General features: G+C 39.5%; 1 protein-coding gene across 1 annotated transcript in view; it reads right to left on the reverse strand.

Annotated features, from left to right (window-relative positions):
* Positions 1-988: 988 nt before the first annotated feature.
* The window catches only part of mthfd1l (methylenetetrahydrofolate dehydrogenase (NADP+ dependent) 1 like), a 35,071-nt gene continuing 21,969 nt past the window's right edge, over positions 989-14,090 (reverse strand). The window contains exons 21-28 of the mRNA XM_061051998.1: positions 13,094-13,233; positions 12,359-12,400; positions 10,064-10,167; positions 9,696-9,873; positions 8,606-8,713; positions 8,306-8,458; positions 2,253-2,370; positions 989-1,996 (exon numbers count right to left, since the gene is read on the reverse strand). Coding sequence (XP_060907981.1) covers positions 2,281-2,370; positions 8,306-8,458; positions 8,606-8,713; positions 9,696-9,873; positions 10,064-10,167; positions 12,359-12,400; positions 13,094-13,233 — 815 coding nt within the window. The 3' untranslated portion in view covers positions 989-1,996; positions 2,253-2,280. The remainder of the gene's footprint in view (positions 1,997-2,252; positions 2,371-8,305; positions 8,459-8,605; positions 8,714-9,695; positions 9,874-10,063; positions 10,168-12,358; positions 12,401-13,093; positions 13,234-14,090) is intronic.

Raw genomic sequence — 14,090 nt, forward strand, 5'->3', positions numbered from 1 at the left:
ATTTTACATTTTAATGGCAGTTACCACTACGAATCAGGCCTCTGGAGGTCTGAATATGTATTTTTTTCCAGCAGCTCTCATGTCACACTCACACTGACATTCAACAGGACCTGTCCTTGGTACTGAAATTAGGCAGACTATTAAATATGAGCGCTAAAAGACAAGATGTTAAACAACTGGAGGCTACAGCAGATCAAGTCTACAGTTCAGCATCAACAACTCTCAACTTGACACTGGGGGGGGGGGGGGGAATTTCCAGAACATTACAAAGCCGTGACGAAGCCCCCTCCACATCAACACCATGTCGTCAAATCTGTCACCAGCTCCAAACAAGAGGGTTCAGTCTCACACTTAAACGTGCACACACACACAGTAAATATGCAGTTGGAGCACTACTGTAAATGAGAGCATTCCTGCAGCCCTGACTGTACTTAAAGAGCCAGATCGTGCCTGGTGAACACACAGAATAACAGACCTCGCAGGTGTGGAATGCCAGCTATGACAGGCACACACATGCATGTTGGCTCCATGTTGCAAACCAAAACACCTTATAATGACAGATGCTGCACCCGGGGGTGCTGCTTGGGGGCCCCCTCCCCAACCCACGACCGTTGGCTTTCAGGCACACTTCTAACAATGGGACTGCACTTTGTGGCAGTAGATCTGCACTTTGGTATAAAAACAGAAAAGAAATGGTATAAAACTAAGTAAGTTTAAATATGCTAGTGAAGTGACAGAGAGAGTGAGAGAGGAAAAAAAAGTTTTTAAAGTGTTTATTTAGAGAAGACAACAGGAAGAGAGATCATGTGTGCAAACACAGATGGGCTGAAGCACAATTTAACTAGAGTGTGTGAAAACACAAACACACTTTTGGAGCAAGTAAAAAAAGTTTATTTGAAAGGCACAAACCTTTGACCTCTGAGAACCAAAATGTTAAACATACAATGAGAAAAACAATACATTTTCATTTATTGTATGTTAGTTTCACATTAGTGTATCATTCAATCTGTTGTAGCGCTTGTACAACAAAACTTAGCTTCACTTAACTCAGATAAAACAATAGCTTCCGTTAGTCAATTGTGTTTCAGGCACTAAATAATCGCATCAAGTGACGGGTCAGGACACACAGACACTGGACGTTAATCATGTTTCTATGTGATAATCAAAACAAGATTATGATAACATGGCCAGCTGAAACTGTACGAGCAGGGACAAAAGCGTGAAAAGTAAAGAGGTTATACATCAGAGACCACAAACACAAAACATTGTAAACATTTACGATATAAAGCATTAACCTCAAGAGATTCTAGAAGAGGTATTTTTTTGTCACAGCGAAGACCAAACATTGAATGAGCTGTTTAAGGTTATTGTTAAGGCAATTAAAAATAACAAATGTGTTAATGAATGCTCCAAAAACAGTTTCACTGTCAGGCTGGATATGTAACTGTGCCTCCCATAAAATGCTACACTTAAACAATGCTTATAAAACATTTACTGAAGTCATACTTTTATTATTCTAAGGCAGTAGAGCTGCATCCAGCAGGATAGAATACTCAAGTTTACATAACCAACATAATGGCTTTCTGTGCGTACAACAGCAATTCAGTCCATATAAGTAAATAAACAAGCTGCCCCCTTTTCAGTTGAAAAGCTTAAGACATGGTTTCAACATGTAGCATCATTGTACGATTTCTCAGTTAATTATTTAACACACACAAGAAATTAATGGAATTATAAGTTTATGAAAAGTTAGAATTAAATTGAATTCAAGATTGTTTGAATACACTCTCTATGCACAGTAAACATCGTACAGAGAGGATTCACACATACAGCATGTATGACACGCACAATACAGCTGCATGTTATCTTTGGCATATCACACGAGATGTGCAAATACAGCATTAAGCTAAGGCTTCAGTGATGCGTTTCTTGCTTTCCAGAACATGTTCATGTGATGTGCAGGAAGTTAAAAGGTGTCTGGAAAGAGCGGTGGGTCCTGAGAACAAAGAAAAGCAAAACAGGAAGACGATTTTAAAATGTGTGCAGGAGTAGAGAGCAGCTCCACTGAGCCGAGCCTTGGCACTGAGTGAAGAAGGTCGTAAACTGAAAACCCCCGGGAGGAAATAAAGTCTCATATAACAACTAATTGACATAGTGATCTCTTATGACACAATGAAAGTTCCTTCAGATGACTGGAATATAAAATGACAATGCTTTATATGTTTTTGTAAGTTGTGTGTGTGAAAGAGTACCTGAATGTTTTTCTTTAGTGTAGGATGCTCAGAAGAGCCCAGTGATCTCCTCTGTGACCGGGTCAAGGTCAATGTCATAGAAACAGGGCCGGGTGGGTAGACCAGGCATGGTGCTCATCTGATGGAAACAACACAAGAGAGGGTTTTTCTCTTTCTTTTAATGGCAGGAAGAGAACGAGTAAGTGAAGGAAGATGATTTGGTTTTATTTTCATCTTAAATTTAGGAGGTAAAAACTGTCTGAAACACAGATAAGCACTTAGGATCTGAGCAAACCTTTCAAAGACTTGAACTAGAGTTACCCCCCCGTGGTTGAACCCTTTCTCAACAAAACATTCATGTTGCAGATTGTGGGATCCAAATCTGTCCAGACTCGTAGTGAACACTGAAGGAATTTTTTTTTTAAGTACTATAACCACAAAAAATGAATTAGTTCATTTTTGAGTCAAGTAGAAGTTTGTGCCGAACTGCAAACTGGAAGAATTTTCCAAAAGGCTTTCCTTGGGCCTACAAGATTTGGACGGCATATCTTGTAGGTCCAAGGAAAACATGAAGCCTCAGGCCACGGCCGTCTTCCAAGGCAGAGGCATTAAAAACACCAACATCAATGTTCGTTGATATTTTAAACATTATATTTAAAATGTATGGTGTCACAAGAAACATCAAGGCACATGAAGGGTAACAAATTATACTCAACAAAAAAAAAACACATCATGATAAAGATCTTTTTATCAATTTTAGTGTGCTAAAGTGTGTGGGTACTACAATGTTGTTTATGCCTTTATTTAAAGACAGGACATTGGTTAGAGTCGGAAAACAGGGGGGGGGGGAGAGAGAGAATTGACATTCAGAAAGAGAGCCACAGGTCGGATTCTAACCTAGGCGGCTCACTTGGCGGATCACAGCCTCTGTACATGGGGCGCGCACACTAGGCTATCGGCACAAGACAACATTCACATAAAAGAAAACACTGAAGAGGAATACAGTCTCCAAACAAAGACACCTCATCTTTTAGTTTCATAGTCGAGCTAAGGCGTCTGCATTCAAGCAATCTTTATGATCAAAGTGCACAGACAGTTTGATTCAAACAGCTTAATGATCATTTATAACTGAGGAAGAAGAACTAGCAGCTGGTTCATATTTTTTTCCTTTAAGTAGGAGTCTCATAAAATGTCAGTGACAAAAGAGCCAACTGAGAAGGTAAGATTGCAGTCTGGATAATAACTCCAACCTCATATTAAAAGCCCTCTGCCTAAACACAGCTGTACAAAACTAAGACTCAGTATCAAACCTCAATGAGATAGAAAAAAATCATCCACCCAAAGGTTCAATGACTATAATCTAGAGTCATTTATCTCCGGGCAGAAAGATGATCAATGTGTTGACAACATCCACTTTAGCAGAGATGACTCTGGACACAGACAATGGCTGCTTTGTTCACACTGTTGTTGTCATGATATAGATAACAAAAAGGCTACCTCACAGATATGAGACAAAGTTAAGAGACACTATACAAGGTCATACTCCGCTCTGATGGATCAGCGTTACTGCAGGAAGGACGAGGGTTTGAAGAAACTAGGTTTTAAAGAATTACATTTTGTTTTGACTAAAAAAAGAGAAGCAATTTGTGTTGGAAATAGTCAAGTGTTGTTCAAAGTATTCATCCTAAACTGACAACAGAGAAATGTGTGTCAAATTTATTTAAAAAAAATAATAATAATTGTCAAAAGTGAATTGTAGCCATGTGAAGCAGAGTGGAGACAGACTCAATTAGATAAGAACAAAAGAACAGACTGATAATGGGAACTTTTCCTAATGGAATTATTACATTTGTGCCAGGAAGAGGAGAGGGAGGATATGTAAGGAAACAAAACCCGTTATTGCCCGCACTAATCTGAATGTAAAATGAAAAGTCAATGAGTACTTGTGTCAGTTGTATGGACCATCGTTTGTTTTTGTTTTTTTAGTTCAAATTGATCATGTAACTGTTGGACTCAAAAAGCGCTTCTCTTCTCCCTAAACCGAGCTTGATCACCCCGTCCCAGCTAAAAAAGTAAATTATCTCGCTCATTAGACAGTGAGCGACATTCTTTGCATGCCTCCCCCCCTCTGACCCAGGGGCGGCTTTATGAGCCCATTAGTCCGAATGAGACAGAGGGAAGTGACCAGCCAATTTCCTGTCTGAGGAAACGCGTCTCTGCATGTAAACCAATAGACGAAAACGAGGTGTACATGCTCACACGGTACGACAGAGGTGATGCTGACAGCTCTCTGTTCGTTGCCATGTCTGATGTAAACAATGAGTGCTGTCAAATGACGCCGTCGAGACCATCATCCATCCACGATGTTAACCACAGATGACTCAGACTGAGAGCAGTTAGACAGCCATTTAATATCAGTGCATCATACTTTTTTCCTGGCGGGATGCATTAAGAACAATGACGGTAGAAGAGTGATCATCATCCCTTGTGTTGCTTTCAGTTGTGTGATGTCACAGTGTTCGAGCATTGATTGTACTAACTGTATTCTTTTAGATAACGTCACTGTATTCAGGGAACTGAACTTGAAGCTCCAGCGAGGAGTTCTTAAGTGATTATGAAACACACTAAGGTCTCTTTATGACCTACAAAAGCTAAAGACATAATAATTGTATATAGTTCTTGTTCATGCCTGTAAATTCTTCAGGTACAGTATGTAGTTTATAGTGTCAAATCAGGATATTAAATCCCTGCAAAGATTCACAGGTAGTGAGACCTTTTGACAGTAAAAAGATAGCAGAATGAAAATGTTTCACATTTACAACGGACGATCATTTAAGATATTAAGGTTGTCACACAGGGGGCACTAAAATGGAACTTCCTCGCAGATTCACATAAGTACTTTACAATGCAATAATGATCAGCTGACTAAAAAACAGGGGGGGGCATGCAATGTTGGTCCCCTTATAGTCAACCTTATATAGATCTGATATCCAGAGAAATGAGGAGGAATCCCCATAAAACGTGGTCAAAAAGCATACTGATGTACACATCAGTAAAGAGAAGCCCCCCATCAACCTTCACAAAGACCCTACACTTTTGCTTCTTTGCTCAATGAAATGTGCGGACAATGACTATCAGATTAAAAAAGGAGATATGACTCAAAGGCTGTAAACTCATTCAAACATTTAAACTGAACAGCTTTAAAGTAATTTGAGTCAAAGATATTACTTTATTTGCCTCGCAGCTTTTCAATGCAAAGTGTCGGGCTGCATAGTAAGATATCAAAATATGCTCAAATGTAAAGACAAACCGTCAAGGTTTTTCAAAGCAACAAAGGATGTGCTGTTCTGCCGGTCCTCCTCTCCAGCCTGAGAATAAGTTGGCAGTCACAAAAACACACAACACTCCACGGCTAAAGTTGGAAACTCCACTTGGCCAAATCAGTCCCTCTATTATACCCACACACAATGTGTCTTTGTCAGGGGAAAGCCTTGGGGAGACAATGTAGCTGGATTTTCACCCCCCACTGACTCTGGAGGAGAGTCTGGGTCAATAACAGCACAGGAGCTACACAAGGGGATTGAGGAGATTATGAATTTTAATTCAATAGAAAACAATTATGCCATTTACGTTTAATGGAGCATTACAAAGGAGATAAGAGTTTCAGATTGAATTTTAAATATCTTCAAGTAAAAAAAGATACACCTCACGTTGGTCTTTAAGTAGATTTAATGATATATTGTTGGCTGCAACAAATAATAGAATAAAATGACTCACTGAACAGGAACTCCTTCAAAATCTAGTCGAACTCTACCCTGTGAGAGTGCACAGCTTCTCCGTAGGGCACTTTGAACTCGTAAACATCAGAAGATTAATCATGACACATCAGAGATAAAGTTATTCATACAACAGCTCTGGTTTCTTTAGATGATTAACGACGAATCTTTAAAATCCTGTTTGTATTTTCATGCTGTGTAGTAGCAAATCAATCTTAGGTCTCGGTCTTGTCTTGGAATCAAAAGCATTTTTACTCCATCTCGGTCTCAGATTTTAAATCAAGACTGGTCAACACCACTGATTGGCTATTTTTCCACATCATTACTGTAATTTGTAGGAAAATGCCTATTTCTAAAAGAATGAATAACTTGTTTTTATCCCCCAGTTACTGCTGAAACCTTCCCGGTGTTAGGTCTAAGTAAGTGACACGCCCGCTCCACACAAGTTTGTGATTTTTCAGTGATATTTATGGTCTTGGTCTTGTCTTTGTCTTGGCCTGTCTTGGTCTTGGTGTTGACTCGGTCTCGGAACACTCTGGTCTTGGGTATGTCTTGGTCTCGGTCAGTGTGGTCTTGACTACAACACTACTGTGTATCTACATTTGCGTTGCTTTTACTGTAACTGAATAATAATGAAAACACACAATCCAACAGATACAAACAAACTGGTTTGAGTGTGTTATCTGTTGTCTTTCTGACATAATTAAAATGAACCAAATATTGTCCTCATGTCCCTTCCCTCATACATAATATAGCAGTCATTTTGAACATCAACTGGTTTTATCCAAGTGGAATGTCCAACCAAAGAGGGGGGTCTTTATAAGTCTGTACTGAGTTTAATGGTACAGAGGCAGCTCTAACGGGATATGATCTCTACAGAGATCTATTGTTGCTGCTAGCGACCCCTCCCTCAACATATCTGAAGAGTGACATCAGCCCCTTCCTGATTCTTACCCCTATAAAGACCCTTTTCTCCCATCCCCCTAACCCCACCTCCTCCTCCTCCTCTCACATTCAGGCCCTAATCGCCTCAGGGTTTCTGTTTGTGATAACTTTTCACCTCCGGGAGTCAAGTGGAGCCTGAGAGTTTGTAGATGACTTTGCCAAACTTTTATTAAGTAAAATATGTTTGAAAAATGTTTGACAAAAGAAGCTGTCTTGTGAAATAAAAATTTAGGTGATGGTAGATAGAAATGAACATGTAGATTCTCACTGTAACCTCCCTGCAACATGCAACATGCAAGCCTCCTCAATATCTTTGATATGAAACTGGGGTGATCTCTCCAGGTCCTCTTGGGCCTTTTAATTCAGTACAGGATCAAATCATTAGAAGAACTCATCATTTAAAAAAAAAAAATGTAAATGTTTTCTGGAATATTTTGAGAACCTTGACTGAGGGTTTGACTTGTGCTTTGAATAACTTCAAAAATTCTATCTATGGGTCAGTAAGGCAGACAGTCATTGCGCCTCAGAGTTCAAAGAGCAGTCTGGAGACTCCCTTTGGGTTAAGAGTCACAGTTCAAGGGATGTCAACGTGACAGTGGCTCCGCAGGTCGCAGCAGATCAAAGGACATTTTGGGAGACTTGACCAGACGCCACACCAAGACGCTGCCCATGCCTTCCCAGCATGCCCGGCGTTTGACACCTTTGCCTCAGCCTATCAAAGCCTCAACCTCAGGGCAGGCTGGTGAAACAGCAGGAGGCAAAAACGCTAAGGAGGCTGCTTCCTTCCTGCCCTGGCCCATCATCATCAACCATCAACCAAGAGGCTCCAGCCAGCCCGACTCAGGACTAACCAGCTCAGTTATATGGCAGTCAGGAGAACAGGACAAATACTGTATTATCTTCTGCTTAGAGCTTTAAGATGGTTATGAAACAGAATAAACTCATAATGATGACTCTCTATGAGCTACTAAAGAAAAGGAGACAGTCAAAAGAGCGGATTGATTACTTCTAACCTGCAACCCCTGCTGCAAAATAGGTTTTAGATGTTGGGATGGATAGCATGCTGCTGAAACAGCCTTTTAAACAATTTCTACAACAAAGATTCATAAAAGGTGCATGTCAGACATTTGAATGGAAGATGGAAAAGATTATTTTGTCAGAAACACTGCTTACACATAGTACTGTATATAACATGATCAGGCAGAGTTAAATTGTTCCGCTTTGGCACAACTTGAAAGTTCCTCACAGGAGCTTTAAAAAAAAACAGGCCCTGAGACTGTGCGTTACACAACACAGAGAATACAGTTGGCATTAATCTTCTGATCAGAACTTTTTCACATTTGAGTTACTGACCGTTCCCACAAGTGGGTAGATGAAGCCAGCCCCGATACTGGCGCGAACATCTCTGATTGGCAAAACAAATCCTGTTGGAACACCCTTCTTGTCAGGCATGTGTGACAGGGACAGGTGAGTCTTGGCCATGCAGATAGGCAATGAACCATAACCCTGTGTACAGGAGAAAAAAGAAACAGGAGAAGTGGTTAATATCTGTACATTTCTTTCAGGGAGAAAGTGAGACTTAAAGAGACACTGTGATAGGAGATGAGCTGAGGTAGTCAGATGTTATTGCAGCAGCAGCAGCAGTGATCTCACCTGTTGATTGTAGTAATCTATCTTGGCCTCCGCCTCTGGAGACAGCTCGATGTCATCAGCTCCATACACTCTCTGGGCAATTGTTCTGATCTTCTCCACTATTGGCATCTGTGGGAAAGACGGCGCATCAGAGACGCACGATGAGCACTCCAGTCACAGGGAATTCGATTTAGTGAATACAGATCCGCATGATGTCACACAGGTAACTAAAAGCTACACATACACAAATGACATCATGGAATATGTTTGACTGTTTTAATATGTAAACTACATACTGCTTTTCTCTTTCGTGCTCTGCTTTCTTTGCAGTCTAAAAAATACCTTTACTATGTGTGGACCATGACAGCACAGCATATTAACCGTATTAAAATATATAAATACAATCCCAATCAACACTACACAGAAGAGTTTATTTTGCATACTTGGGCTCATTAATGAGATATGCTGCACACTTTTCTCACCCTCCTGGGACATTACGCCCCTGCACCCTCAGCAAACGACCCCCCCCCGTTATTCTGCTGTGTCCTTATGGCCAACCCACAGATCTACTGTTTTTGACACATGCTCTGCTGATTTCTCCTTTAAAGACAAACTGGTGATTCCTTCCAATCCAAGAGTCCTATCCTAACCCCTATAACTCCACCTAGCTGCCTTGTCAACTTCTAAATGTGAAGAATAAATACTCTACTTACTTATCATCCCATTTTACAGTACCTCAATTTGATTTGGTAAATAAAAACTAGAACTATTGTACTAAACTCTTGTAGTATTTTTAAGTGTACAGAATACACGCATACACGCCCACATCAGCGTAACAAGATCAGTTAATTTAAGTCACAACTCTCCCCAAGTCCCTAACTGAAACCAGCTGATGTTTTTATACTGCAGCATTCTCTGGCTACAGTCTGAAAGAAAACATCATCAGTCACTTCAAACAAAAACAGCTAACAATTCAAAACAGACATGACATATGACTCGGAGTTGATCAAGTTATATGTAAAACAATGTTTTGAGGGGACTTTTTTAAAATATAATTTTCAACCGAGAAACCGAGAAACAGCAGATTTTCTGCCACAGGTTCTGCTCTCACCTCTTTGTGGTAGAGGAACTTGAAGTCACTGGGTCTGCTGGAAGCCTCTTTCACAGCCTGGGCGAGCTCTATGGATCCTCGCCCGCCCTGCGCCCAGTGGTGACACGGCACAGCGTCTGATGCTCCGCACTCTTTGGCTATCTGACAAACCTGATCGATCTCTGCCTGAGTGTCTGTCCTGAAGGATCAGCAAGGGAAATGTTGTTAGCAGTACTTTGCGAAAATGACAACACATTGTAAGTGAAGAGAAAATCCCAATAAGGAATGAATGCACCGACCCATATTTACTGATAAGTCTATTTTTTTTACAGTTATTTATGGAAAATTCTTTATGTATTTGTGGATGTGTGCATCTGAATGCATCTTACTTGAAGACATTGAGTGCCACCACTACGGGTACCCCAAAAAGGTGTGCTATTTGGATCTGCTTCCTGAGATTGCTATGGCAACCACCTGCAACGAGGCTCAGGTTCTGCAGGAGAAAAAGAAAAACATCAGCACATGGTCAATTGTAATTCAATCATCTATATGAAGTGCTATAGCTTGTCATACACCAGAGCACATGTGAGTTATCATAAAAAAAGGACCAAAGACAGACAAAGAAAACTCAAACAAGAAGAAAATTGATTAGACTTGCCAATTATGATAGCTTGGTTGCTAAGATTTAACTTGCCTTATTACATTTTCGGTTCCAGAAGAGGTATTACAAGTTATTCCCACTTAAAAAAAAAAACTTAAAAACAATTTTTGTTCTAAATACCTTTAAAAAAAAGTCCTGTTCTGTTCAGCAATTTTATGATTTTATGTCTTGATACATATTATGTGGATGTAAAAAGTTACATTTCATGCTGCTACAAAAATAAAAATGTTAAAAATGGCTACAGACTACTTTTAGTATTCTTAAAGGAAAAACAGGACAACATGCTAATACCCAGGCGTAGTATGTGCCTCAGTAGTTCAATGGTTTTAATTCCATAATCAGATAAATTAGGTAATAAAGTCAGAAGATTTTGCCTACGTTGCAGAGTGATTGCAGAATCATTTTCAAAGCTGAAATTTAAAGTGTATGAGAGGAGGTTTGAAAGTCCAGTGAAAGCTTACTTTGAGTGGCTTAATCGACTACTTTCCCATTAGCTGAACTTTCACAAACAAGTATGGAGCCTTTTACACAATTAGCTTTATTTAATATGGTGCATTGTTTTTTAAAATAGAATATTGTTGACATTGGGACTCATGTTCAGGTTCAGGTAGCCCGGCGCAGTTTCGGTAGATGGCTGTTCATCATGAGCCTGGATTTGTCCAAGATTTCTACCTCTTAAAGGGACGTTTTTTTCTTGCCACTGTAACTTTGCTAAATATTGCTAAGTGCTGCGCTTATGATGGATTAATGGTCGGTCTTTGTGCTATATTAATGAGTAAGGTCTTTTTACCTGCTTTTTGTCAAGTGTCTCAAGATAACACTTTTTATGAACTGGCACTATAAAAATAAAGATTGATTAGTTGATTGATTGATATTTTACTACAAAATATAGTGACTTCCCTATAATGGAAAGTCTTTTAAGAATAAACTGGAAGTATCCTGCTGTGTACGGTTCTTCATTGATCATTCTCATACTGAATAATATTATGTGCATTATGTGCAAGTCCATTAATCCTAAGTATATTAACAGAATAATATACAGCTACTATAATTTGACTAAAACCTTATGTAGCACAGTGTGTTTGTGGAAGTGTGTTCATGTGTGTGTGTGTATGTGTGCAGCCCCGGGCTCAGAGCAGTAAGGCCATACAGGTCCATAAATTCATTTCCCTGGTCCTGTTTTCTCCACTACTTCTGGTTCTCATTACTAGCTTCACAATTAACTTATACTACTTCATTATTTACTCAGCTGAAGGTCCAGTGATTCCAGCCAGATATGAACACACACACACACACACACACACACACACACACACACCAAAAGAATTCCAACTCCACTCTGCTGAGGCCCAAATGCCCGGAAACCAAATGCAAAGGTTCTATTTGTGCTGTTAATCAAATAAGTGCTCTTAACCATGTTAATGGGCGAGGTATTTATGCATATAGACGGGGAATTAAATGTCTGTGAGAATACAGCTGGAGAATCAAACATAAATCTCTACAAATGTGTTTAATGTTGGTCCATTTCCTGAGCTTTTTGAGGACGAGCCTGTGTGAACTGTGCTGCAATAAGTCATCTTCATGCCTCTCAGATTTAGCCTACTCCTCTACATCTCCACGGAAGGTCAGGAGTGTAAGAGGCCCAAAGGGCATGTGGGGAATGTCGAGGACCACAAAACCACGTTAAGAGGCTGCTGTTTAACCCCTCAAACTGCATGGCTGCCATGACAAATCACTCCAAGAACACAACACAGGCACACCGCTAAAAAAGCTCTATGTTAATGAGCATGTTGTTTCATAATTGTTGTCTTGCATTGACCATTGAGTTTAAATAGATTACATTATCTGGAAAGATCCTGGCCTTTTCAGCTCATGACACAGGCTCAGCATGTTATTGTAACTTCATTAGAAGCTATTGATCAACACAAGACCTCTAACACAAGATGATACATTTGTCTCCATAAGTTTGGTCCCTATTGTCTCTGTGGATGCATATAGTATAACACATGTACATGGTTCATACCTCATCAATGTACTCTCTGGGAAGAGGTGCACCTGCTGACACCTGAAAACAGGAGAAATATATATATGTCAGTATATTACATTAAAAAATGCATTGCCACTCTTATTTGCAATGTAGACTGGTTGTTTCCTCACCTTGTTTCTTTTCTTTTTTCACAGAACAGCCTAAATATACCGCTAATAGTTTGGGACATTCATTCCTCGCAGCTGAATTACCCAATAAATACCAGGAAATTATGTGCATAGTTCTTCAATTATTATCTATTACATGAATATAGGCATTTCAAGGCTTTTCTTAGAGTAAAAGTACTTGATTGGATTGAGTGGTACCACACAGACAATTAAACCAGGGTCTTCAGTAAGGGAACAAAAACCTTCATGCAACCTTGTGATGTTTCTCAGTGCAGCACATTTGCACTGTCTGTTTGTAGACAAAGATAAACCTAATATGATTCCATAACCTAGTTAGACAGAAGTGGTTCTTCAACAGCATACAACTCATTGTATTGGCAAAATACAACTTTTTCCATCCGAGAGTCACATGCTAGTTCATGATCTTGGAAATCATCTATACCATTGATTATTTCATTTCTACAAGATCAGATAGAACATCTGAGTAGACGCCTGTAATCTGACATTTTAAGGTTAGGGCTGAAAGAAGGAATGAGGTGAGGCGGTGAAGTTGAATAGGTTCAGAGCACTTTAAGCATACGACAGTGTTGATTTTTTGACTTACATTTGGTCCACCGCCATGCATCTTTAACGCTCGGACAGTTGCAACAAGCACCACCACATTTGGTCTCAGCCCTGAAGCCCGACATTTGATGTTGAAGAACTTCTCCATCCCGATGTCAGCTCCAAAACCAGCTTCTGTCACTGTGATGAAACATGCAGAGTTAAAATAAATCCCTTTCAAAGAAACTAAAAATAGTTATATGTATATATATATATATATATATACATATATGAACTGAGAGAAACAAGTTCACACAGAGGGCCTCTGATATGAACGACCCTACACAAAGGTTTCTTGAACGGGCTCCAAAACAAAACAAATAGTCCACCTGGAATGACGGTCTTGTTAAGATAAGGTCTCCTTTTAGTTGTCAGGTGTGTATGTGTGTGGCACCATTGTTCTAAAAATACTTTAGGGAAGGATTATTTCACACATACATATTTAAGTGCAGTTTAACAACTTCTATTATTATTCTGATTTACTGCTGTGTTGCTCTTGGTTAGTATTTAAAATCTAAGACAAAGACACCATTTGAAACTTAAAAAGTATTAAGTACCGGTAAGTATTATTTAGTCTAGAGAGCATTTTGTGGCTGACCAAATTAAGTCTTCAAAACAAATCTCTATTTGTTTCTGGTTGATTAGATGAAAATCAATCTATTCAAAATAGACATATGTTGAAATAAACACGACTAATTAGAGCCAAGATTTAGAGCAAACTGCTACAAAAACACTTCCAGCACTTCAATGGACTCTGATGAAAACTAAAGAGCTATAAGTTCTATAAGTTTTCATGTTTTATCTAAATAGGGCACAAGTATCTTGCTACAACTAAGGAGCAGAACAAAACTTTCTTGTTGTCAGAATCCTTCCTTTCCACCACTTTAAAGTACATGTTGTTGAAGTCCACGACTCCACACCAGCTGCTGTGTCACCTTCTGTCTTTTCAATGTGTGTGTGGGCAGCCTATGTGTACGACATGATGACCAACAGCTAAC

The sequence above is a fragment of the Labrus mixtus genome, chromosome 12 (assembly GCF_963584025.1).
Source record: "Labrus mixtus chromosome 12, fLabMix1.1, whole genome shotgun sequence".
Lineage (NCBI taxonomy): Eukaryota > Metazoa > Chordata > Actinopteri > Labriformes > Labridae > Labrus > Labrus mixtus.